General features: G+C 34.3%; 1 protein-coding gene across 2 annotated transcripts; it reads right to left on the bottom strand.

Moving 5' to 3' along the window:
- Positions 1-10,238: 10,238 nt before the first annotated feature.
- grhl3.S (grainyhead like transcription factor 3 S homeolog) lies at positions 10,239-25,685 on the bottom strand. Of its 2 annotated transcripts, none has more exons than XM_018241322.2 (16): positions 25,439-25,685; positions 19,437-19,629; positions 19,155-19,216; positions 18,370-18,694; positions 18,171-18,250; positions 17,810-17,951; positions 16,426-16,537; positions 16,004-16,098; positions 15,357-15,515; positions 15,154-15,232; positions 14,927-15,060; positions 14,465-14,496; positions 13,974-14,062; positions 13,532-13,617; positions 12,922-12,986; positions 10,239-11,560 (listed from the first exon to the last, which is right to left on the bottom strand). In XM_018241322.2, exons 1-16 carry the CDS (start codon positions 25,453-25,455, stop codon positions 11,446-11,448), a joined length of 1,785 nt encoding a protein of 594 aa, XP_018096811.1. In that variant the 5' UTR covers positions 25,456-25,685; the 3' UTR covers positions 10,239-11,445. The 2 variants fall into 2 exon arrangements, with proteins under 2 accessions (XP_018096811.1, XP_018096810.1); XM_018241321.2 differs by having other exon boundaries at positions 19,437-19,632; positions 25,439-25,684.
- Between the last annotated feature and the right edge of the window lie 418 nt (positions 25,686-26,103).

Genomic DNA, 26,103 nt, shown 5'->3' with positions numbered 1-26,103 from the left:
CGACACAGCCGAACACAAGTGCAATAAAGGCAGCTTGTGTATTATTTGTATTTATAATGATTGGTTGTATAAGAGAATAACAAATCTGTCATGTTCAGAAAATGTTATTTTTTCATACATTTAGAGGCAGATTTATTAAGGTTCAAAGGGTAAATTGGAAATTTAGAATTTTTATTTGTTTCAAAATTCACAAATTAGAATTTAAAAGCACCAACTTGAATGTAAATTCAATTCGACCATGAAATCAGTTCTAACTAGAATTTTCGCCACCTAAAACCTGAAAAATTCATTTATAAGTCAATGGCAGAGGTCTGTTGACCTATTTGAAGATGTTAATGGCTTTCCTGACATTTTAATTCTTTTTCGGGGGAAAATTCAATTTGAGTTTCAGTCGAATTCGATTTGAATATGAAACAAATTTTCTTGTCGTTCCCGTTTCATATTTTACTGTTCACATTTTTCATAAATAACCTTCCATTCGAGTTGTGAGTACATTCAAATTTATTAGAGTAAAAAAAAATTCACATCAATTCGAAATTCGACCTTTAATAAATCTGCCCCTTAATCTATAGCTATTTATCCTTTGACACACTAAGGGGCAGAAAAAAACTGGAATGTCAGGAAGGCTATTAACATCTTCCAATGGGTCACTGGACCTCTCCTATTGACTTCTACATGAACTCGGCAAGTTTTAAGTGGCGAATAGTCTAATTCGAATTGTTCCCAGGGTCCAGTATGTAAAATTTTGAATTCGAGTTTGCTTTATTCCCGACTTGAATTAAGTTTTGTCCAAAAATCCAACTCGAAAATTTAAATTTGAATTTCCAATTCGGACCTTAATAAATCTGCCCCTAAGACAAACTATTAGAAGAGTACCATGACAATAATGATCGATCTGATTTGTTTTCTAACTAATATTCCGCTTTACAAAATGATGGCCGGCTTACATTATAGTAATTTTCAAGGTATATAACTGTTGTCTTCTTTTAAGTTGTTAATGAAAGAAGCCTTTGCAAACCATACAATTCTATCTTTTTAGAAATTCTAAATCATACAGGTGCTTTAGTCATTTTCTTGGGTCATGCTTTCAAACAAGTTGCAATAAAACCACATTCCTGGCTTTAAAAGAAACTCTAAATATGTCAAAAGCCAGCAGAAGCCTCTAATGTCAATCTACTCCCTGAGGGGACTTTGGAGACATCAAGAGATTTCCTAAAGGCAGGGTTAATCACGTACAAAGAGACCCTCCGGAGTTATAGGTCCTTGGGCGCTGAGTGAACTAATGCAACAACATTGTAAAAGCCTCATGAAGATTGAATACAAGTTTTTCTGGTTCTTCCTTATAGTCAAAATTAAATTTTTTCCTAGGGGCTTATTATGACTTACCAGCGGAAATCAAAAGTAATGTGTACATTTCGGCTTTCCTTGGTAAAGATGATGAAACTGTAACACATGGAGATTTGGGGGCAGGGCCGGATTTACATAGTGGGCTACCCTACGCCCACTGCCATTCGTCACCCCTTTCCCTGCCAGGCGGACAGTAGCAATGGGGATTGGCACACGGGAAATTTAAAAAAGATTACTGTATATCACCAGCGCATCCCCAGTGTTTTTGAACCAATGTGGGTGTGGTTGGGCAGCATGCCGCCCCCCTAAAATCCTGCCGCCCTAGGCCCGGGCCTAGGTGGCCTTTCCACAAATTCGGGCCTGTTTGGGGGTAAATGTACTATGCTGTAAAAATTCGCCAGCAATGGTTTGCACCCATCACAACACTTTGCCAGGCGAAAATTTCATAGGACAACGCTAATTTACTAAAATGCAAAGTTTCGTCCTGGCCGAGCAAATCAAAGCGAAGATGCACTATCGTTCAATTCCGCCTATCGCAAATTCGAAATTTAAAGTTGAATGGACCTCTTTATGTTACATATTGCATCCAATACATTACATGGACAATGATAACTAGACATGTCCAGGGAGCGTTAATAAAGTCAATAAAGTTATTTTAATGCTCCACACATGAGCCCACTGTAAAATAATGTTCCATATTTTAGAAAATGTATAGGGGAAACCGGTTACAAAAAAAATAAATTTCAGGACTTTTGCAGCCTATCAACCTGAAAGAAAGGAAAAGACACCAGCGTTTTTTGAACTTAGAAGTTATTCCACTCAGAAATATGACTCCAGTGCACTTCATCTGGTCTGAGCTGGTGAAGGCAATTCTGGCGAAAGAGGTAACGTTCAGTAAAATCCGCATTTTGCGGAGTAACGTCCATTCGCCAGAGTAAAAAGTCGTCTGGCAATAGAGTGTGAATCACTGCTAGTGTCTCTCTCTTTCGCTAGCAAAGTAATGCCTGGGCCCGTTAGTAAATCGGCAAAGTACCTGCGGGCAGTAACGCTAGCGAATTGAAATCAGCGTTTGCCACTTCAGCCTTTAGTAAATCTGCCCCATAGACTTGATATCAAATAATGCATAGAAAATTCTACTACTGTAGGCTAGATGTATCATCATATCATATAATAGACATCCTCACTTCTAAAGCTAGCATGGACAAATTCATTTTCTACTGCAGGTGACTATTTCTATTCTTCTTTTTGACAAACAACAGAAGCTCAATAATGCCTTATGGCTTACAGGTATAGGATCTTTTTCCCAGAATTCTTTGGACCTGTTTTTTATCTGGATATGGGATCTTTCCATATGTTGGATCTTCATATCTCAGGAGGGTTATTTATCAAAGGTCGAATTTTAGAGTAATGTGAATTTTTTTAAACTCAAATAAATTAAATTTTATTCACAATTTGAATGGCTTGTTATTTATGAAAAAATTAGAACGTCTAAAATCTGATCAAATAGTCCCGAGCCAAAAACTCAAATCTCGACTTTTGCATGTCAAATTATTTTTGTAAATTTTTTGTTGATGCACACATTTTTTTTGACGCATGACATATTTTTCTCACATTGGAGTCTATGGGGCGTCATTTTCAAAGAGAAACTTGGCAAAAATTTGTCTCATCACTACTACTATTAACATCTTGAAATAGTTCAAGGGACCTCTGCCATTGACTTCTACATGAACAGAGTTTAGGTGGAGAATAGTTGAATTAGAACTGTTTCCAGGGTTGAGGTATGATAAATCTCACATTCGAATTCAAATTTGAGTTGGTGGTTTTAAATTCGAATTTGTGAGTTTTGACCAAAAAAACCATTCATTACCATTCGAACCTTAGTAAATCTGCCCCTAGGTCTACTAAAAATTATTTAAACATAATTTAACCCAATAGGGTTATTTTGATTAGTTATATCTTAATTGGGATTAAATACAAAGTACTGTTTTAATGGAAATATTTTTTAAAAAAATGTTAATGATATGGTTAAAATGCAGTCTATGGGAGATGGTTTTCCCATATTTTTGGCGCCTTAATCTGAATTTAGCATTTACTACACTTTTGCTTGGAGATACCTGTGGATTAGCTGAGCCAAAGTAAACAGCTGTTATAAATTTTATACCATATAAATATATGAAATGTAAACCTGCAAGGTTTGCAATCATGTTATTGTTTCCAACAGATTCATCAGCATAGTATTACAATATAACTTCCCATATCCAAATGATAACAGCAGAACTCCTCTTTCTTCTTTTATGTACATTGCTGTAAAACTACTCAACAAATGTAACACTGCTGCAAGACCTTTACCTAGGTCCTAGATTTTAATCTAGAGCATTGTGTTCCCCCGTTGATTGCTAGCATAATTAAAGGAAAATTATACCCCCAAAATGAACACTTAAGCAACAGATAGTTCATATCATATTAAGTGGCATATTAAAGAATCTTACCAAACTGGAATATATATTTAAGTAAATATTGCCCTTTTACATCTCTTGCTTCGAGCCACCATTTCGTGATGGTCTGTGTGCTGTCTCAGAGATCACCTGACCAGAAATACTTCAACTCTAACTGTAACAGGAAGAAGTGTGGAAGCAAAAGACACAACTCTGTCTGTTAATTGGCTCATGTGACCTAACATGTATGGTTTGTTGGTATGTTTGTGAGTACAGTGAATCCTACGATCCCAGGGGGCGGCCCTTATTTTTTAAAATGGCAATTTTCTATTTATGATTACCCAATGGCACATACTACTAGAAAAGTATTTGATTATGAAAATGGTTTATTTACATGAAGCAGGATTTTACATATGAGCTGTTTTATGCAATATCTTTTTATAAAGACCTACATTGTTTGGGGGGTATAGTGTTCCTTTAAAAGAAACAAGAATACAATTCGAAATGAAAACTGAATTGTATTTTTTTTGTTCGTTTATTTCAATGAGGCTGTATAAAAAAAAAAAGCATGAAACAGGAGGGTGATTTAGCTGTTTGATGACAGTTTCTTGAGATCTACTGATCACCAGCTAAAGGTAGATACCAATCTACCTTTTAGACACCCCTGCCTTAGAATATCAACTTTCTTTAGTGCTTTCGATACACCCCCCATTGACTTCTATAGAATCTCAGAAGGTTTTAGGTGACAACATTACAATTAGATTTTTTTGCTATTGTTTCATGCAATAAATGGAAGTAAAAAAACAAAAAAAATAAAAAGCAAACTACAATATATGCAAGATAGTGAGTTTTTTGTTACTGTGAATTTCTTGAATAACTAAAGAACCACAATTTCGAATTTTGATAAATTTGCCCTCTAGCTGTAAAAAAGTACATACAAATACCATACCCATGAGCCCCATGTTAGAACCCATTATTTAAGTTTAAGAGATCTATATTTACCATTGGCAACAATAGGATAGGTTGCTCTTAAATGAGAAGTAAACCTTAAAAATGAACATGACTACAAATGCTGAATTTTATATACTGAACTTACTGCACTGCACCTACCATTTTGGATTTTGTTAGGCGTTTATTCAATTTTGAAATCTGACATGGGGCTAGACATATTGTCAATTTCCCAGCTGCCCCAAGTCATGTGACTTGTGCTCTGATAAACTTAAATCACTCTTTACTTCTGTACTGCAAGTTGGAGTGATATCACCCCCTCCCTTCCCCCCCCAGCAGCCAAACAAAAGAACAATGGGAAGGTAACCAGATAACAGCTCCCTAACACAAGATAACAGCTGCCTGGTAGATCAAAGAACAACACTCAATAGTAAAATCCCATGTCTCACTGAGACACATTCAGTTACATTGAGAAGGAAAAACAGCAGCCTGCCAGAAAGCATTTCTCTCCTAAAGTGCAGGCACAAGTCACATGACCAGGGGCAGCTGGGAAATGGACAAAATGTCTAGCCCCATGTCAGATTTAAAAATTGAATATAAAAAAATCTGTTTGCTCTTTTGAGAAATGGATTTCAATGCAGAATTCTGCTGGAGTAGCACTATTAACTGATGCGTTTTGAAAAAAACATGTTTTCTGATGACAGGATCCCTTTAAGGAACATCTACTTTCATGTTGCTGTTAAGCAATAAAAGGAGCATTAACATATTTTCTTCTGCAATTTCTTTGTGTATGTTCCATGCATTTTTCACTTTAACCTTAGGTTTAAGAAACCAATAGGTATTAAGTTGTTTGGCTATGGTGCCAATTCTCATATAGGAGTCAGGATATCTTGTGACAATAATAATACAATGTCTGGATTGAGGAACCAGTCTATGTTTTGTGTGCCTTTTAGTGCTGTCTTTTCTAAAATATTTGTGAAACTCCATAAAGATTTGCAAAACATTGCCAAAATGTATTGGAGTTAAAGTGGGAGGGCTGGAGAGGGCTCCTTTCTGATGATGTGGAAGGCAAGATATATTCTGGTGCAAAAAATTGTGATATTCTAGAGCAAATCCTCAAAAAAAATTGTCGCTGCTGAAATGATGAATTTCACTACAAAGCAGTTCACACATCCCTATTCATTAATTAACAACATAAAGTAGCTATACGGCATTAATGTAAACCTCCCTAGATTTTCTCAGCTTTTGTCCTGCTGGTAATGTAGGAAGATTTGTTTAGTATTTCTACAAAAGTAAAAATTTTAAACATATTTGAATATTCTTTGAAATTAATCAGATATGCCTTCTACTCACCACTAACATTTTCTGTTTTTTTTATTTTTCTCCCCAAAGAACTCAAAGTACAACAGAATGACATTCTCTGCATACTTATTATACATAACCAAGCCCCCGTGACCCTTATGACAAAAAGTTTCCTACATTTTATATTCTCAGGGTTGTTTCTAATACTGAATGTTATGATTCACATTTTGTTTTGCAGAGCCTGGGTTACGGAGAGGACTAGTAGTGGAGAGGAGAAAGTTTGCCTATATATATCTATATCTATCTATCTATAACGGCACTCTCAGGCTTTGTATAGCAAAAAACAAAAATGGTTCTTTATTAGGCTCAAAGTTTTGAGCCCGCACAGGGCTCTTCGTCAGGAGAATGTAACAAACCACATTCTCCTGCTGAAGAGCCCTGTGTGGGCTCAAAACGTTGAGCCTAATAATTTAAGAACCACTTTTGTTTTTTGCTATACAAAGCCTGAGAGTGCCATTACTTTTCATATATCTATAACCAATCTTACTGTTAACGTTGTGCACCATTGCGTCATATATATATATATATATATAATCATCTTGATTTAAGGCCAAGGAATACTTTTTGTTCTTTTATTCTCTAGGGCAGGGGTACCTAAACTTTTTTTACCCGTGAGTCACATGCAGATGTAAAGAAAAGTTGGAGAGCAAAACAAGCATGAAAAAAAAATTCTTTTGGTGCAAAAGAAGTGCTGTTATTGCCCATTTGGTATCCCCTATGTAGACTGGCAGGGGACCCTATGTGGACTGGCAGGGGCCCACCAGAAAACCTTAGAACGTGGGCCCACTTTCCAAACTATTATTCCTCCTCTCCTCACTCAACCTCTTTATTGTCCTAGTCTTTTATCTCTATATACTATACTCAATGCTTCCATGATTAAGCCTATTAAAGAAATAGGGAATGGCCATAAAATAGGCCAAATGATTAGACTCAAGAGGGCCCACTGACACCTGGGCCCACCAAGAGTTTTCCTGGTATACCGGTGGGCCAGTCCGACACAACCAGTGTTACCTGTTTGGTATCAGGTGCATCCAGGTGTATGGCCCCAACACTGCCAAGGGCCCAAAAATAGTATCCACAAACAAAAACCCCAATGGCACATTCGATGCTGTTAAACCAGTTGTGAGTTGTTTATTAGCTCATAATAATGGCAACGTTTCGAGCCTATACAAGACCCTTTGTCAAGCCTGGTAGCCTACAACTTGATAAAAATCTGATTTATTATATTGAATATTTAATTATGTTGGTTTTCTTTAACATATGGCTTGGATATGTAATATGTAGCACTGTTGATGAATTTCTTCTTTGCCATGGCGTTTGTCAGTGGCCCACCTATACTCCCAAACCAAATTCATGTGTATATATATATATATATATATATATATATATATATATATATATATATATATATATATATATATATATATATATATATATATATATACTGTATATATATTGCGTTTTAGACCTTAGGGATATAAAGTATTTGTAGTACTTAACAACATCCACTTACCTATGATTTCTTGCTCATCTCATTAAGTTGTTTTTCCTGCTTTCCAATGCTACTTTATACAACCCTGCAAGATCATTCCTGCATAATTATATATCTAAGTCATTAAAGTTGTACAGACAAAAATACACCCAAAATTTAAGGTGTTGAGGTCCCACACGTGCAGTTTACTTTTTTCATTCCCAGATTTTATGTTTTCCTGGACGTTATGCCATTTTGACCTATATTGGGGTTCTACTGTACTTACATACCTAACTTAAAACCATGGTTAAAATACATAGTACTTTTCAAAATAAAAAAAATAAAAGGATTTCGTCTGCATCCATTCTGTCAGTTGTGCATTACACAATCCTGAAGTTAGTACTCCAGATCATATCACAGATGTACCATAAAAAGCCAAATACAGTTCTTAAACCATACAAATACCCAAATAAAAATTACATTTTCAAAACATTTTTTAATTCAGGCACTGTATAACTCAAGAAGTATGCTCTAACTCGCAACTTACTTCCTCATTGTGAAAATGAGAGAGTAGTGTGCGATAAAGTGGGGTTTGAATTAACTTTTAGAAAATGAAAAAAATACATTCAATATAAAGCTATTAGAGTGGGATAAAAGTACATTTTAAACACTCTGAACTACTGCACAGTACCTTTAAGTCCACATTTGAATATTTAATTTAGATCTATAACACTTTTTATCTGTTTAATGTTCTACAGGAACTGGTATGTATTCACTTACTAAATGCAAAATTCTTGGCTATCACTCACAGTGACCACCCTTTATCAGAATGATCCACTATTGGTACAACATAAAACTGCAAATTAATTGTCCTCCCATACTGAGCATGGAAATACTATCAGGGTACATCTTTACAATTTATGCTAAATTAATGGGGCAAATTCACTAACAGGTGAAAATTCGCCAGCGATGACTTCGCGCACATCGCAACACTTCACCAGGCGTAAATTCACCTGGAAAACGCTAATTCACAAAGTTGCGCACAGGGTACCAAAAGCTGATGAAATGACGCTAGCAAAATTACGCTCAGCAGTTTGAAGTTACGCTACCGTTGGCTAATTAGCATACGGGGTGCAGTTAAAGTACAATGGCCGTATATGCTGCAGCAAATACATTACACTACACAAGGCCAGGGAACTTTAATGAAATTATATAAAATTATATAAATTATATAAAGTTGTTATAATGCCCTACACATGTGCTCACAATATAGTTTATGTGCCATATGTTAGCAAATGTAGGGGGGAAGGAGGATACCCCAAAATTTTTTTCAGTCTATCACCTTTTAAATAGGAAAAAACACCAGCGTTTGAGGAACTCCTATCTACTCTATTGCACTTCGTCTGGTTTGAGGTGGCGAAGGCAAGTCTGGCGATAGAGGTAAGGGTCAGTAAAATCAAAAACTTAGTGAATCTATGGCCTACTGAATTTCTTACATTCTTGTTTTGAAATGCTCTTTAAAATTCTTTTAGAACAGTTTTCAAGTCAAGGGAACATTTGTATAGTTTTAATACAATAGTTTTCAAATTGTTTTACTTAGGTCTACTCAGTTACAATAAGGAGTTAGGAAATGGCATTCCAGGGGAAAATGAGATGAAAGGTGTGGTATATTGCATTAGAAAAGTACATGCCATAAAACAGGCTTTAACTTTAAAACAAATGGCATTCTATGGCAGGTTCCACACTGTTTTTTATATTAGATATTTCCAGCTTTATAATCACCTTGTGAATTTCTTTATAAAGGGGTGGTTTACTTTTCAGTTAACTTTCAGGGACAGATTTACTGAATCCTGAACCGAATCCTGGATTCGGTGTATCCCAAATTTAAAGGTGAACAATTCCTTTAATGATGATTTGAGATAAGGTACTTACTTGATCCTTAATTCAAATATACAATTTGGTGAAATTATGGAAGGTGCACAGAAAAGAGTGCTAGGTCTTAAATTAAAATAAGGAAATGTATCTTAAAGCATTGTTCAAGTGAAAAGGAATGTCTCCCATATCATAGAGACCTTTAAATGTATTTTACCCATAAGCAGTATACTATGAACCAATGTGCATCTAGAAATCAATATCAGAGTGCTGTTATGCTCAGTAAAGTTAAATGCTCTAGAAATGCTGGCTAATGCAGAGGACATAAATGCCTTTACAGAGGAATGGCCCATAAAATATATGTAGAATTACAGGTATGAGATCTGTTATCCAGAATGCTCGGGACCTGGGGTTTTCCAGGTTAACAGATCTTTCTGTAATTTGGATCTTTATACCTTAAATCTACTAGAAAATCATGTAGACTAAATGTAGAGATTAAATAAATGTAGAGATTAAATAAATGCAATAGTTTGGTTTTACTTCCGGTTAGAATGAATTATATCTTAGTTTGGCTCAAGAACAAGGTACTATTTTATTATTACAGAGAAAAGGGAAATCAAGGCCTTTCCATAATTTGGAGCATTCTGGATAACGGGTTTCCAGATAACCGATCCCATACCTCTATATGTAGAAACATATGTCAGAGGGATATTAGAAAAAGGTGCAGTGCAGTTCATATTATCAGTGGCGTGTTAATAAGGAATTCTGCATTATAAAACAAAATAAAACATCATACACTATGGTATTATTTGCCCTTTATTATAAACAGGTATATATAAAAAATTTGAGCAAAAAAATACATAGTCCAGGAAATGTGAAAAGGCAAGTTCTTGAAATGACAAAAATGCATTGCTGCTTAATAGAACACATAAAAAACAATACTTTCTTACATACATTATATATTTATATATATATACATATATTTACACTGAGAAATGTATAAAACTGTAACATATTACATTAAAGGGTATTTCAGGCAAAAATGGCAGCTTAAAGGGTTTTTTAAAATATCCACATATGCCGTTTTCTTTGTTGTTGGAATCAAAGTCTTTGTAATTAACAATGAAAAACCAGACATAATCGTGTAACAGCCGATATAATGACAGAGCAGCAAAAGAAAAATCAGCCTATGGTATACTCTATGGTAATCTCACATTAATATCTCTGGTATAAGAGAATCCGCAATTGTAACATTTAAAAATGTTCTGAAATGGCTCTTCTGGGATGGCTGTGTAGAGTTCAACTAACGTCAGAAACCAGTATCGTTATATCTTACCCACCAGCGCTAGTAATAGATTTGTTTCTAATATGGCTGGAATCTATCCACAACAAGGTTATTTATCATATTGTACTTTAGGCTGGAGATGTCCTAGAACTGTATTGTAACTGTAACTGAGTCGCAGTCTTAAAGGGGTTTTAGGCAATTCACTTTGAGAATGAATGATCTAATAACTGTTCCATTCTTCAGAGAGGGAAAGTGGAGACAATTCATTGCCCGTTTAAAATAACCGCAGTAAGTACAAAAACAGTATTAAACAATATACTTCTCTAGCAATATTGGTAAAAATATTGTGATGGACAGAGAAAAGAAGTAGCCAATTATTTTCTTCAATATAAAGTAAAGCAAGAGCATCCATTTACAAGCAGCAGGTGTTGCAGAACCTGCAACTGTAACATTTGTTTTGGCAATATTGTGCATATGTCTTCAGAAATCCTACGGGGGATTACGGATCTCAAATATTTGTCAGTCAGTAGTGTACAAAACGTATTTAAGTTTTCAGCAATGATCTGCGACTCCTGTCCTGCCTTTGCCAAGCTGCATCAGCTCTTGTGCTCTTCTGATTCCAGGAAGTGCAAGCACCCAGCATGGTTCTGAGGTCTGTAAAACTCAGGTCTTGTGCCTTTGTGTTTGAGTCTTTTTTAAGTCTGTTAAAGGCCCACTATTAGGCTTTATAATTCTTTAAGTGTGACTTGGATTTTCCCATCTACATCTGTCAGGTCCAAAAGAAAAGCCACATGGTTGCTGTAATGCTGGATGATGTTATTGTCCATGTTTACTAGGATGCTAAGGAAAGCAAGAAATATATCATCAATATGATGTCAAATTTTCAATGACAAACAAAATATTCATAGAATCAGTTCATTCCACCATTTTTCTCTCCGTTAAATAGATACTATTATCCTTTTAACTGTTATCTAGAATATCAGTTGTAATTTGATCATTACAACGGTAATACTGTAATACTGTAAATGTCAAGACAACAAAACTTTACTAACCATTATACATTAGTTTCAGGCACAAGCTTTTCTTTTTCTTTTTTAAATAATAGACTCTTTTTAACAAATGCATTATTTAGATGTTGATTTTAAGAGAACTATATGTGGTCTTTAAATGGATTATGAGATGTGTGACTTGTCTGGTATAGCAGATTGTGTAATAGCAACAGTCATTCTTCAGTTCCACCTCATGGGGAGGGAGATCTTTGGACAAGTGCCAATAACAACACGGCATTGGCTCTTCATATACAAAGCCAGTGGGGCTTGTAAGAGACTGTATCTTTCTATCTGACAATCCCTTTGACCTGTTTCCTTGAATGTTACTTAACAATTTATGCCATAAGCCTTTATATTTTCTGAAAATGTCATGCTAGCCATTTTCTCCACCAGTGTATTTCCACCAACTGCATGCCATTTACGTAAATAGGTAAATTTTTGATTAGGTTTAGGTGATAGAGGAATGTCTTCAGATGACTGTACCAAAAAGAAATCAACTAAAGGGGTCCAGGTTTGGCAGCACGGTTATAAAGGGTCTTGCCTACTGTATCTAATACTGTATCTCCCCACTCTACCTGATCTACATCTGATGCTCTACAGGGAACCCACTATGTGTAAGCCCTGGGCTATTGCCCTTATTTGTACTCTTATAGCTGAATCCAAGTTACTCAAAAAGAAGCAAAGTACCTGGGACACATAAAAAGTTTAGCTTTAAAAAAGTAACTGTATGTGACTGTAATAATCTTAAATTAGATTATTGGCCCTCTTTAACTGCAGATCTTTAATGTTCGAGATAAGGACCATAACTTTTGAAATAAATGTGTTCCCATAGTTATCTCATCTGCTTGGAATTCAGGTATGTACTGATTAACCTTATTAAAGGCTTTAATTGTACGCTTGTTAAGGGTTATAGCAGATAATATGTCCAAGCCTCATGACAAAAGATTAGCAAGAAATATCTCCAATGCAAAATCTCAATTATTGGTTCATATGAAAACTTTTTGTCCCACGTTCCCATTTTACAAAACTAAAAACTAGAAAAAATCTTTTAGTCATGTAGATTTGTGTGTTTCTTGTTGCTTGAAAAGTCAAGGCTTCCATTTTAAGAAAGGAATTTGTCTCTGAAGATAATGTAACTTTGTCTACACTCACCCCCGTTTGCATTTCTTGTAGACTCTGAAGATCCTTTCTTCTGGCAGTTCATATTTTTCTGAGATCTGTGGAGGACATACAAATATGTCAGTTTAAAGAAAATTCGAGTTAAACCCTTTAAAGACAATGGTACAGGATGTCTACAGTTTCTAATGAATGGCAGCAAAACTCCCATTATCATCTCACAATATTAAGCAATTTTTATTCTGTTTGTATTATACAATAATCAAATAGGACCATATATATATATATATATATATATATATATATATATATATATATATATATATATATATATATATATATATATATATATATATATATATATATATATACATATATATATATATATATATATATATATATATATATATATATATATATATATATATATATATATATGAAGTTGCAAAATTAATCAATAACACATTATATTTTATAATCTATTCAAACCTCTCTGTCTCATATACAGGAGAAATAATTAAAATAATCAAGATAATCAAGAAGACTAATGAAGAAACTAGAAACAGTAACTGGTTCCAGTGTACCGAACACTATATAAAGTCTCTAAAATAATAATAAAAAAAAGTACATGGGCAAGATTACTTACTGCATTTCTTAAACCCTTAAGATCGGGTGTTTTTAACATCAGTGCATCAAATACTTCTTCTGTTTCTCTCCGTACATATAACAGTACTGCAGACAAATGAAAAAAGCAACGTTATAGTAGGATTTACAATGCTAGAGAACACTTCTTAAATTCTTCACTAAAATGCAACTACGCATATTTAAATCTGAAATGATTCATTTAAACAAGCTGTCCATAAAATAGTTCTAACTATTACTAAGTTGTGGTGCATAATGATGACCAGATAGAGACATATTATGTACTTATATTACATATACTGATACATCTTTCTGCTAAGGATTATGCCAAAATGGTAATAGCACCTTTATACCCTTGTTAGTCTATAAATAAGCTTTAGATATATATTGAAGAGAAAAGAATGGAGGCAGTGGCATTTGGTGGAATTTGAGTTTAGGATGTGTACCTCTTTGGGAGTCTTCGCTTGTCTGTTGCTTTGATGGTGGTGCTTCCAAACCTTCAGGGAATGACTGAGAACTTCTTTTGAGTAATAACCTGCAATAATATAAAAGTTATTATAAACAATCCATATTTAATTCAAAACTACACTCTGTTGGTACAATGTATGCCATTTGTTTTTATCAAGTGGTAAATTGAGAAAAGTGTCTATCTGCACATGGAATGCTATAATAATTCAGGCAAGTGCCTTAAAGTTGTATAAAACAAGATTAACAAAGTTAATATGGTATGTTTCTACCATAGAACTGCAAACTCCAAATGCCTCAGAAGGAGTTATATGGTTGCACTTTATAATCTATTTTTGAATATGAAAGGCAAACATGTGACATTAAGAAGTTGACTAAGGCTTCTCAATTAGCGCATTAATGGTTGGTAGGTGCTGTACTCTGTGAATGAATAAATCACTCAAATGCAAAAAATTTAGATCTTTGAGCTTACCTATCACTGTTATCTGCAACAGACTGAAGTACCTTAAAGAAAACACAAGAAAGAACATTTGTCAAGCTACAATAACTGAAATGCTGAAACAACTTATGGTTTACAGCACATTCTATTATGCTTCCATGATGTCTGTATTTAATAGGGCAGGCATTGTCCTCATTTGTGAAATTCCCATAGATAAATCTTAGACTGAAAGGTGTGTTTGTGTTGTTAAATTCCTGTGGCTATGGTTGACTCTACAGGTGATCTGACACATCTGGTCAGCATGAAGAGAAACATAAACGTGAATCATTAAATACAATATTGCATTTCTGATCATAACATTATGGAATCTTAAATGGTCAGTTGCTAAAAGTACTAATCTATGTGTGCAATTTATTTTTCTAGAGGAACCCTTGGTGTGCCTTCTGACATACTATAATTTAAGCTATTGATCTGGTAACACATTAGAATACTTACAACGCCACATCTTTGAAGATTGGAATAATGAATGTTGGGGATGAACAAAACAGGGTGTGTTTCCATATCTGTCACTGGTCTCAGATATGTGATATCAGACACTCTGTATCCTGGGAGAACAGATGCCTTTATATCTGTAAGAGGAGTGCATTGTATTGGTATAAATACATGATTTCCACATGGCTTTATAAGACGGTACTATATGATCTCACTCAGTTCTTACATACCTTTGTTATTTTGGTCAGTACATTTCCCTTTCCTTCTAAACTGTTTACGTTCTTCATCCCTCATCTTTCTCTCTGCACCCTGTTTAAAGAAACATGGCAAACTGTTTAGACAAGCATGAATAAAAATAGCATCAACTATTGCTCAGCATTTTATTTCAGAACTTTGCGTGCATGTGATATTTTGCAATAGTTTGGAACTTTACCTTATCACAGAAGATTTTGATCTGGCACACTGCACGATGAATGAGCCTCTTGACTCCTGTCTCAAAGTCATATGTGTCAATCTGAAGATTCAGAGGGACACCTTTAACACCCTTCTGAGATGAGAAGTCTGTGCTTAGGCAGTTAATGCCAATAAATATCTAAAACAAACAAAAGAATATCAGTAAAAGACATTCAATATATATACTTACATAACATAATTTTGATTTTATGCTCAGAGTACTTGTAATTAATATCTAATGACTACAGAGATGTTTTATAGGTAAGCCATCATGGTCTTGTTGCTAAGTTTGTAGAAGCCCTAAACATCAATTAAAATTGCTAGGTAGTGATTCCAATTGTCACTTTTTACTCTCGTCTGAGATAATCTCCTAAACCATAGGCACTAAATCCACCCAGAGAGGTTGTGTTTTCTCCATGAAAACAAAGGACTTTATAAACACAGTTCATGCTGCCTCTCCTTCCAACATAGAGATATTATCTGTAAGTTTCTTTTCTACTCATTTTTTTCCATTCATTGATAATCACTGTCAATTCCCCTTATATTACTGGTAGCATTCAAACACCTGTAAACATGCAAACATTTGGATATCTAAGACAGAATGTGCTACCTTCTGGTATACGCTACCTTAGCTTCTTCGTTGATGTTCCAAACAAATGACAAAGCATTATAGGCTACTTCTTCAACGTTCTCAACTGTGTTACAATTTTCTTTGTAATCAGCTGCAAAGCACAAAAATGTTGCATGAGAATATTATATATATATTTATAATAAATATTATGATTTTTATAAGTCCTGAGTGCGGACCTTCTTGTAGTAGTTTTGGATAATTTATTGGCACTGCACTCAGGCAAATTTAAGTAACTTTATCGAGAGTGCTGGCAACCCTTGGACTTGTGTGTATATATATATATATATATATATATATATATATATATATACATAATTAACAATATCAAGCACTGCTCTAGATAGAGAGTACATTAGAAAATATCAAGAGATCAAAACAGCAACATACAGAATGATAACATAAGCATAGCTGAACATACCAACATCAATGACTCTCTGCTTTGCAGTTGGCTGTCTAGAATGCCAGTGCTTCCATCGTTTCAACTGTTCTTCTGGGTTCTTCTCATTGTCAAATACCACCATAACCACACTCTAGAGAAATGGAACAATATTTGTAAGTATAATAGTGCAGGCTATAGTTCAGCTGTGTATTTATTGTATTTGTCTGCTCAAAGTTTCTAAGAAATGTGAACAATCTCAGTGTTTATACCATTGAGTCCAGCTCAATCCATACATAAACCTTTGAAAAAGCACACAGTTGTGTTATATATTGTGAAATCAGGGAATCATGATAGCTTTAGTGTAACTACATTAATAACCATAAGCTAATTTTCCCCAACAGCTTTGAGCACCCAATAACTGTTGTACTTTTTTGTTGACTGGTGAGCTCAGAATTAAATGGAAAATTTGATAAACACAAAACTCCTGATGACTTAGATCTCGCTAAAAGTCTTTAAAAAACTTCTTTCAAAATTAAGTGACTGTTCAGACCAAGCTTCTATGTTTCATCTATATAAATGAATAAACCTATTAATTTAAATAAAACTTTATGAGGCTGCATTATTTGATTTTTAGAAAATAAATATATACATATGTCTAAGAGACACAATGCATAGTTTTTCCTGTACAGATGATAAACTACTACTACTACTACTACATAGAATATATTGAATGCACTCTGCTTTTATGGGCTATGTTTTAACAAAAGAAAAGGGCATTTAAAACGACTGAAAAGAAGGTAGTTTATCAGTGCCAACACATCACTATACACAAATGCATTTGTGGACTTATATTGTTTGCCCTAGAGAATGGACCTTGTATTATCAATAACTCATGCAATATCAGAAGGCTTTCATAAATAGCAGTATTTGTTCCATTTTTTCTGCTCTCCTTTTCATAGGTGTAAGTATTTGGCTCTATTTATCAATGTCTGCCAAGGTCCTGCTTCATAATACTACCTTTCCTTGGTTCACTGATGGTGTTTTAACTGTTTTTAAATGTGCCTGCTATAGCCTCAACTTTTGCACTTTTCCCCTCTGGAGGTTTTGCTTGTTGGAAATATTTAGAAACTTTAGTTTTTTTAAAAAACATTTTTAAAGAATTACATTGGGAGTAGTTGAGTACCCGAAACTTTAATTAATCTTTGATTAAATAAACATGAGATGTGATGCCTCATAATAGCAATGGTATCTCTAGGAGCTATTGGAAATATCCCAAAACTGATTGAGTAAGCTGTAAAATGTTAAAGTCATGACTTAGGACCTAAACTGAAAACACTGTTGTGTTACACTGGACTGCAGGACATATAAAAGAAAAATTGCCCTGTTGCAATGAATACACAAAATGTTTGATGAAGAGACATACCTTTACTTTGTGCACACCTTTTTTGGTTTCTGCAGTGCGGAGATTGACTGGATAAAACTGGCCTTTATTGAGGTAAGCCATTGGTGACTCTCCAGACTTGATGTGAATTGCTTTGGGAGATTCTAGAGTGCATTCAAAGTCTCTGAAAATATCAATGAAATACATTTTTGTATTGAGGTGAATGGTGACTCCAAGATGGATATATCAAAGCATTAAGACAAACAGAACAATATTCAAGTTGGCTGATAATTTCTGTATAATTAAATTTTTTGTTAAGTGCCAGCCTTCAAAGAAAAGGATGAATTTACTTCTCTTATTTACATACCTATTTACATGACAAGATAGATAGAGAAATATTTACCTATTTGCTTCTCCTGGTATATAGTCTTCTGAGCAGGTTGATTCTGCCTGGCTTCTAAGTATATCATTGAATATAAGTGGCTGAAAATTAAAAATAAATAAGGATCATAATTCTAAAGTGACCATAACATCTCATTTTTTTCTGAGTTTTGTACTGGTTTTCTGGTTTGTGTAAATTCAGTATCTAATTTTAGCCTTACCTCTGGTGTGTCCTCCTTGAAGGTGCTGTCCGGTTGCCATCTTTGTTGTGGTGGTGGTACATGGATAGGATCAAACAATGTAGTCAATGCATTTTTTTCATATACATCACATGATGTTGCCATGAAATCGTCATGACCATTACTATCCAACTTTCCACTGGTTAGACTCAGTTTACTGGAATTTATGAGACAATCCAGAGATAGATAGCTGTTCTTTTTATGTGTTTCTGAATACTCATGAGTGGAGGAGTTGTTGTCATTCAGAAATCTCATCAGCTGGGTGCTTTCATAGGCTGAAACGTCTGAGTCATATTCAATACAGCTCCTATAATAGAAATAGTTAATTTGAGTGATTAATTATGGGGTATACATGTATATTATTAATGCTAGAGGACGCCAATGGTCTCTTTGTGAATACTAATTCTGTAAACTCTCATTTCTCTTAGCTTTAAAAGGAACCTATATCCTGAGTAAAATAGACTATACAATGTGTTTCTGAAACAGCTCAGAGATACAATAGCTAAATGTTTGTAAAATTCCATGCTCAAAAAACATTTCACATAACTATATTTTGCAGTTAATATAAAATAAATTATTTATTAGCCTTACCTTGAAGCTCCTCCATTTCATCATGAACTGCATGAATTCATAATATCACCTCATAATATAAATCACATTTCTTTACCAATTTTACTAGATGAAAGCCATTGCAATGCTTCTTCTTTTTGGGTTAAAATTGTTTACCCGTTCCCTCCCTTCCCCATTATAACTTGTTATATTATTACCTTTTTACTTGCTCACAGCGTCCTGTAGATCCCTGAGTAATAATTCTCTTTTCCTTGGGGACCTACAATATAAAATAAGAATGTGTTCTTTAAAGAATACAGGAAAGTCAAGAGAAATCTGTGCATTTATTATTTAGAATGACGATTAACACTGCACTAAGTTGAAGAAAATTCAGAAGTATCTGAATTTTTTATGCTCCAGTTGAGAATCAATATTATGTATTGATCAGACCACAAGTAACTGAATTGTAAATCAGAATTGCTGTTTAGCATATGCATTACCCTGTAGTAGTCATAGAGTAAACTTAGTGCCGCAACCCCATCATCATCTCCATTTGCCCTCATCATGGCTTTAGTGGCAGCTGTCATAGGATTCTCCAAGTATTTTGACCAGACGTCATCGTCATTTGTACATGAATACTTCTGAAGGCTGATATCATTCTGTAGAAGCATCACTGGTCTGTAGCTGTTAATTCTGCTGTTTTTTGAATAAAGTCAAAGAAAATATATTGACGATGAGATTAGCTGTTAAATGTAATACAATTTTTATAAATGCTGTCCAATGGTAAAGAAAAATGTATTGCCTATTCAGCAACTGTTTGATCTTTAATCCTATGGTTATAAAGACAGACACCACCCAACAGTTTAGCACAAATCAATACAATTATTGCTTCACCACCTACAATTTCAACATGTAAGAAACAACTCCAGTCACTTAGTAAGGATTAAAGGCACAAGCCTTTCTTGAGCTACATATCTGAAAATAAATTTGAATAAGACTGAAACCACTTCTTACTGGATTCAATCATATGGGATACATCTGTTATTGTTATCTCTTAACATTTAAGATTGTAAACAATATAATAATGATGGGCAGGTGTTAGAGGATGGAAAATGGGACAAACAGATGACAGCAGGGTAAAAAGAGAAATGCTAATGTAGGTAGGGTATGTTTGTGTTCTACTTAGATAGAATCAACAATGCAAGGCATTTTTTAAAAAGGAAGTACTTTAGTACCTATAGTTATTTATTTATCAGCCTTCACTTTTTCCTTGTAAATGGTTATCTTAAAGGAATGTCGTTTGCTCATATTGTGAAACCAGATTGTTTTGATAATACAAAAAGTGCAACTTAGATATTTAGATCATCTTTACACATTTGGGCTGTGCAAAGGGGGCTGAAAATATAAAAAAAAAACGTTTTTGAAATGAACACAACTAATTTGCTTTGTGTTTAGCTAGTTTGCTTCCATGGAACATAATGTTCAACTCATCCCTTTAATTACTGACAATTATGAAATACAGAGAGCTTTTTCGATGCAGCTTTGCACAATGCATTGTAATTAAGGGGGTGAGTTGGCTACCCCGCCTTAGGCTATTTTGTTATGTTGTGTCCGTTTACTATTTGTTTGTGTATCTATTGCCTAGTCGTTGGTGCTGTGCACTAGTGATTTGATGAATACATCATTGCAGTTAAATAGTGTTGGGACTTGCTTGACTCTTTGTCAGTCGTAGACCTGAAACACTGCATTGTTATACGGTAAATAAATACAGTGCCTGGCTTCCATAATCTTAAAGGTAGACTATAAATGAACATACCGGTAAGTATATTCAAATGAGATGGTTGGGGGATTCTGGTATCCCCTAGTAATATTAAATCTTTTTTTTCCCATTTTCATAATTACCAAAAAGTATATGATTTATGATTATCTATCTGCTTTATGATCATCTATTTGCTTTTTTAAACAAAAATGTGTCAAGAATATTAATAATACATTTTGACATGTTGGGAAATTCTTATTCTTGGCTGGGATGATGGCAAGATGTATCTATTTTTCAGTATAGGAATTTGCTCTGGGCTAAAATGCCAAACATTTTACATCTACATCTCTTACTAGGAGAATTGAACTTAGATCTTTCATCAAAGGAGTCAACAACATATGCAAGTGAGTTGACAAAGCAGTAAAGTTTAAAGCTATTATTTTGCCCTGGATGTCGATGTGGTCATGCAGTGGCAATATTTTTTAACAGAAAAAGAGGTTAAACAGTTGTTGGTAACCATTGCAGGCAATGAAGCCACTAAATATTTTACGAGCAAGATGAAGGTGTGATTGAACACAGAGGGTGTGTGTAACATGTAGTATATTGTGTAAGTGGGTTAAACTAAGGAAATGCTAATTGAATACCCTGATGCATTGGGTGGGGCTCCTCCTGATGACAAACTATTCCTGGTATTCTTTTTTTGGATGGTTTCACTCTGCAGACAAGGATTTGCCTTTAATAGTTACAAACTGGGGAGTAACAATGATCAGAACAGAAATTTTACTATATGTATAAAATGCTGTTTATTTAGAAAGTCGGCCATTTTTTATGCAAATTTAAGGGTAAGGAATCAGCCCTGAGTCACAAAGTGTATTTATGTTTTAATACAATGTCAAAGGATTAACATATATGAGCACACATGTAGGGTTATCTACATACATATGCCATTAAAACTATTTAAAGGGCTTAATATCATATATTGAAAATAAAAAGGTTTTAATATTTAGCCGCAGTTCTTATTATTACAGGAAATATTATTGAGGATGATTAGTGTGGCCTGCGTCCTTGGATATTATTGCATCAATCAACACTGTTGGTAGCTTTACTTGAGCACACCCTTCCCCTCTGTCTTGCACACACGCACATATTACACTGCAAATGTGTGTGTGACTGACGGGTGCACATAAAGCCTATTTAGATGTGTGAATAGTGCTGTCTTCTTTGAATGGATCATCTGTCAGCTGACATGCTGACTCAGTGCGGCAGTCACGTTTATTTAATGTGCCCATGGCTCCAGGACTGGTGTGTATAATGCACCCCCTCATTCCTCACTTTGTGCTAAGAGCTTTAATAACACACCTTAAGCACAGCAGAACATTTGCTACCTGCACAAAGGGTTTTGACCACAAACACAACTAAAAGGTTTCTCTGGTTCCATTTTAATGGGGTTTACATGCTGTAACTCCTGCCAGCTGTGCAGGACACACCTATAGTTAAAGAATATTAACAACTGGTGACAGCATATGTCGGGATACACATATTGAAAAAAATATATAAAAACAATAATTTGTAAAACGTAAAGGAAAACATCTTAACATTTATTTTTTTAAGTTAATGATGCAACACCATAGAATAATAAATGCACCGTTCAAAAGATAGGACTGTCTTGAGTAAGAAGAATAACCAAGAAAAAAATCTTGGTGGGTGGCTTTAAAACACATTGAAAAAATGAAGGATTGCTGTACCTCTCTGCTTTTCTGTAATGCAATTGCACATACATGCTGCATATCAGACGCCTGGCTTGGTGCATGTGTTTATACTGTAAGGTGAAGCAACTATCTAAGTGTGCCGAGACTCCATTTTACAGTTTGCTTGTCTGCCCTTGTAAAATGGATGCTGCATGGGCTCCTTCTTTTAATGCATTCTTATAATATTTTAGGCTTAGTTTTACTTCTGGACAAAACAAACTGTTACAATGGCACATGTAGCTGCCTTTACTATTTGTATGTTTCTTCATATATAAGCAATTTAAATGATGTCATTTACCATATATTTTTTATGTCTCATGCACAGATGTGGGTATTGTGGGGAAGCAGCAACAATGGTATAAAACCACCCCACTGCTGTAATTAAATAACTAATATTAATTAGTTGATATTACTAATAAGGTGTACTACTAAAAAATACCCCATGGTTCTTTTCTGGCAGCATTTTAGCTCTACTTGACTGCCACTTGCTCCATTATCAGCTGATGGAATGAATCATATCATGTTTTCAGTGACATCACTGACCTTGCCTTTAATCTGAAGCATAAACATACGCAAAAAACAAATCAACAACCCCACTGGTAGCTAATCTTCTTGTTTATAGACAATACGTTGTGGTCTAAACAATATCAAGGGCTGGAGTGCTAGTTTGAAAAAGTATTTCATTGTTTATTATCTGTTAGACTAGCACCATGCTAACACCTTTACGTGGAAAGTCTTTAACAGTACTAACATTATAGAAAAAATATATTTTTCTATATACAGCTATGGGACCTGTTAGCAAGAATACACAGGACCTGGCGTTTTCCAGATAATGATCTTTCCGTAATTTGGATCTTCATACTACTAAAAAAATAATTGAAACATTAAATGAACCCAATAGGCAGGTTCTGCTTTAAGTAAGGATTAATTATATCTTACTTTGGATCAAGTACAAGGTACTTTTTTATTATTACAGAGAAAAAGGAAATCATTTTTAAAAATTTGGATAAAACAGAGTCTATGGGAGGCAGCCTTTCTGTAATGTGGAGCTATCTGTATAATGGGTTTCAGAATAATGGATCCCATATCTGTACTATACTATTTATTTCCTGTAACAAATATATTAGCCTATTCCATCCCATAATGATTATAAATAACCACTGGGATTTAGGTAGTTACAGCATAGTTGGTGTCAGATTGTACATTAAAATAAAGTAAATAATATTATTCCTATATTCATGAATTGTATTCTGTTATCTTGTATTGATTTTTGGGCTTTGTTATGATTATATTTGCTTAGTACTCGTGCCACTTCTGATGACATTAGATGCAATACTGTCCTGTCAAATACATTTTGGTAGGTATACCAAGTAAATGAAAATAAGCAATCTGTAACAAGCAACATGTCTTGGTATATGCTGAAACAATTGCTGTATTACAGAATGAAGTAGCCATAACATCCTTATTGATGTACACCAAGCTTTTGCATCTTAGCATCCCCAATCACCCTTTAAATGTTGGAAATTGTGATAACAACATATGGAAGCTTGTGCTTTTTTGTTCCTATAGTGCTTTAAACTTAAAAAGATAACACTAATTTACAAGATTCTAACTAATCTATAGACTATAAACCAAAAGTCAAATTCTGGTTATAATAAAAAAGTCAAACTCTGGCCTTTATGAGGATAATTTAAAATTCTTTTTTATGTTCATGATAACATACCAGGTTGCACTTTCGTGCACTCTAGACAACCTAAACAAATGCAAAGTGTGATAGCTACATCCAGTAACTGTGGATCATTTACATATTTTAAAAAGAACAGGCTCCTGAATAATGGTCTTAGATCATCATGTTTTGAAGTTCCAAATACATGTTTAAGGCTAAGCAAATTAATTGTATTTAAAGCTTGTATGCTAATGACTGGTGCCATCGTTTCTGAAGTGAAACTGAGCTGAAACTCAATGACACCCAACTTTTGTATCTTTTGTACTCAAGGTGCCAACTTGTCTCAAAATAAATTAGTTGCCTGTTCTATTGGGTTAAATGTTTGTTTTTTTTAGCATTTAAACAGCATTTTAATAATTTAAGAATCTTTTGGAATAAAATAAAAAATCATGGCCATACCCAGAGATGTATATATTTTAAAATGTTCTAATTAGGTAAATTAAGCTGTATGACAATTGGTTTTATTCTGGGAACTGAACTCATATAATTACCCATCATAGTACTTTCTATGTACCATAATACTTGGGGCCTAAATCATATCAACGTGAAAGGTCGAAAAAAAAGGTAGCTTAGCTATGCTTATAAAATAATGACCAATTATTTAACCGTGAACTAAAGCATTCAACAGAAATATGTCAGCCCCTAGAAAACGTGCTAGAAAAGAGATACAATTTGCTTTGGTCCCAATCTTTAGTATACAATACAATATGCAAGAGCATAGTATTAATACAGACATTGCCATAACATGTCGTGGAATATTGACAGTAAATTCTATTTGTAACGATGCCAAGACACAATGCAGTTAATCCCACATCTGAGTCGTACTCAAATACATTATGACTATAAAAATACAATTTTTTTAAAAAAAAGTTAAGTGTCTTTGAAGCATAACTTTGTAATGCGATGTTATGTTTAGAAAACACTATTCCAAAAGCTCCACCATATTTTAAAGAAATAGTAAATATTTTTTCTTCTGCCATTTTCAAACATGAATTTGTAAATTTCACATAAGTCACCAAGCTATTAAATTGTCCTTGATAGCCAGGCATCCTTAAAAGCTTCAAATGAATTTAAGACATTTTCTGCCACATTTGACTGCAGAAAAACATCATCAATATAGTAGAAAGATATACAAAACTAACAAATATCACAAAGCCAAACATACATAAAAAGCACACTCTTGTGCCAATAAACAATAAGTCATCAAGGAATGTGGTCTAAAAGGAACCTTAGTAGAATTAGTGTAAAAGAGTTAGAAAAGTTACTTACTCAAGTTCATTAGACATTTTCCCTCAAATGTTAGTGCCTGTAACCTCTGCTGACTTGTGCTCTTCTAGTTCTTGTTATGCACAAACATCCCCTGTAGAATGAAGTGTTCCGTTTTTGCGGGTGAATTTGTGTGCAGGTATTCTCACTGACAGGTGGTGCCTTGGCTAAGTCTGCAGCTGATTGGCTGATGAAACAGGTGCCTCAAGACAGACACACCTCAGCAGGTGCAGTACTTAACTCTCTGTGAGCCAGAGCATAAATGTGAATGAACCGAAGCTAAACAAACACCTCCTTAAAGTGAGGCAGAGACAGAAAAAAAAAATTGTAAAGAAACTCAGACACCAGGCGAAACTTAACCAAAACTGCAAACAAGTCTTTGCTTGCTGAAAACATGCAGTTGAACGATGAAAAGATTTAGCTACAGCTTTTCTATTTATTCGTTGTGCAAGATCACTCGCTACTTTCCTTCAAATATGTCATTGCTAGCAATTTGCAACTATTCATTAAATACATACATTGGATTAATACGTATAAAACCACTATCATATTAATGATGTCATTATAGTATGAATGGAGCACTTTTTATTTTTCTTTATTAAATAATTGTAAAAAGTTTACAAATTCTGCATTTACAGGTATGGGATCTGTTATCCGGAAACCCAGTA

The sequence above is a fragment of the Xenopus laevis genome, chromosome 2S, assembly GCF_017654675.1.
Source record: "Xenopus laevis strain J_2021 chromosome 2S, Xenopus_laevis_v10.1, whole genome shotgun sequence".
NCBI classification, from domain to species: domain Eukaryota; kingdom Metazoa; phylum Chordata; class Amphibia; order Anura; family Pipidae; genus Xenopus; species Xenopus laevis.
This window is presented reverse-complemented; position numbering and strand designations above follow the sequence as displayed.

Coding starts and splice junctions, on each gene's coding strand:
- grhl3.S (XM_018241321.2), bottom strand. Junction 19,217..19,436: donor TACTCTATGACTACTACAGG/GTAATGCATATG, acceptor TTTATATTGTAG/GTCCCCAAGGAAAAGAGAAT. Junction 11,561..12,921: donor TACAAGAAATGCAAACGGGG/GTGAGTGTAGAC, acceptor TGCTTTCCTTAG/CATCCTAGTAAACATGGACA.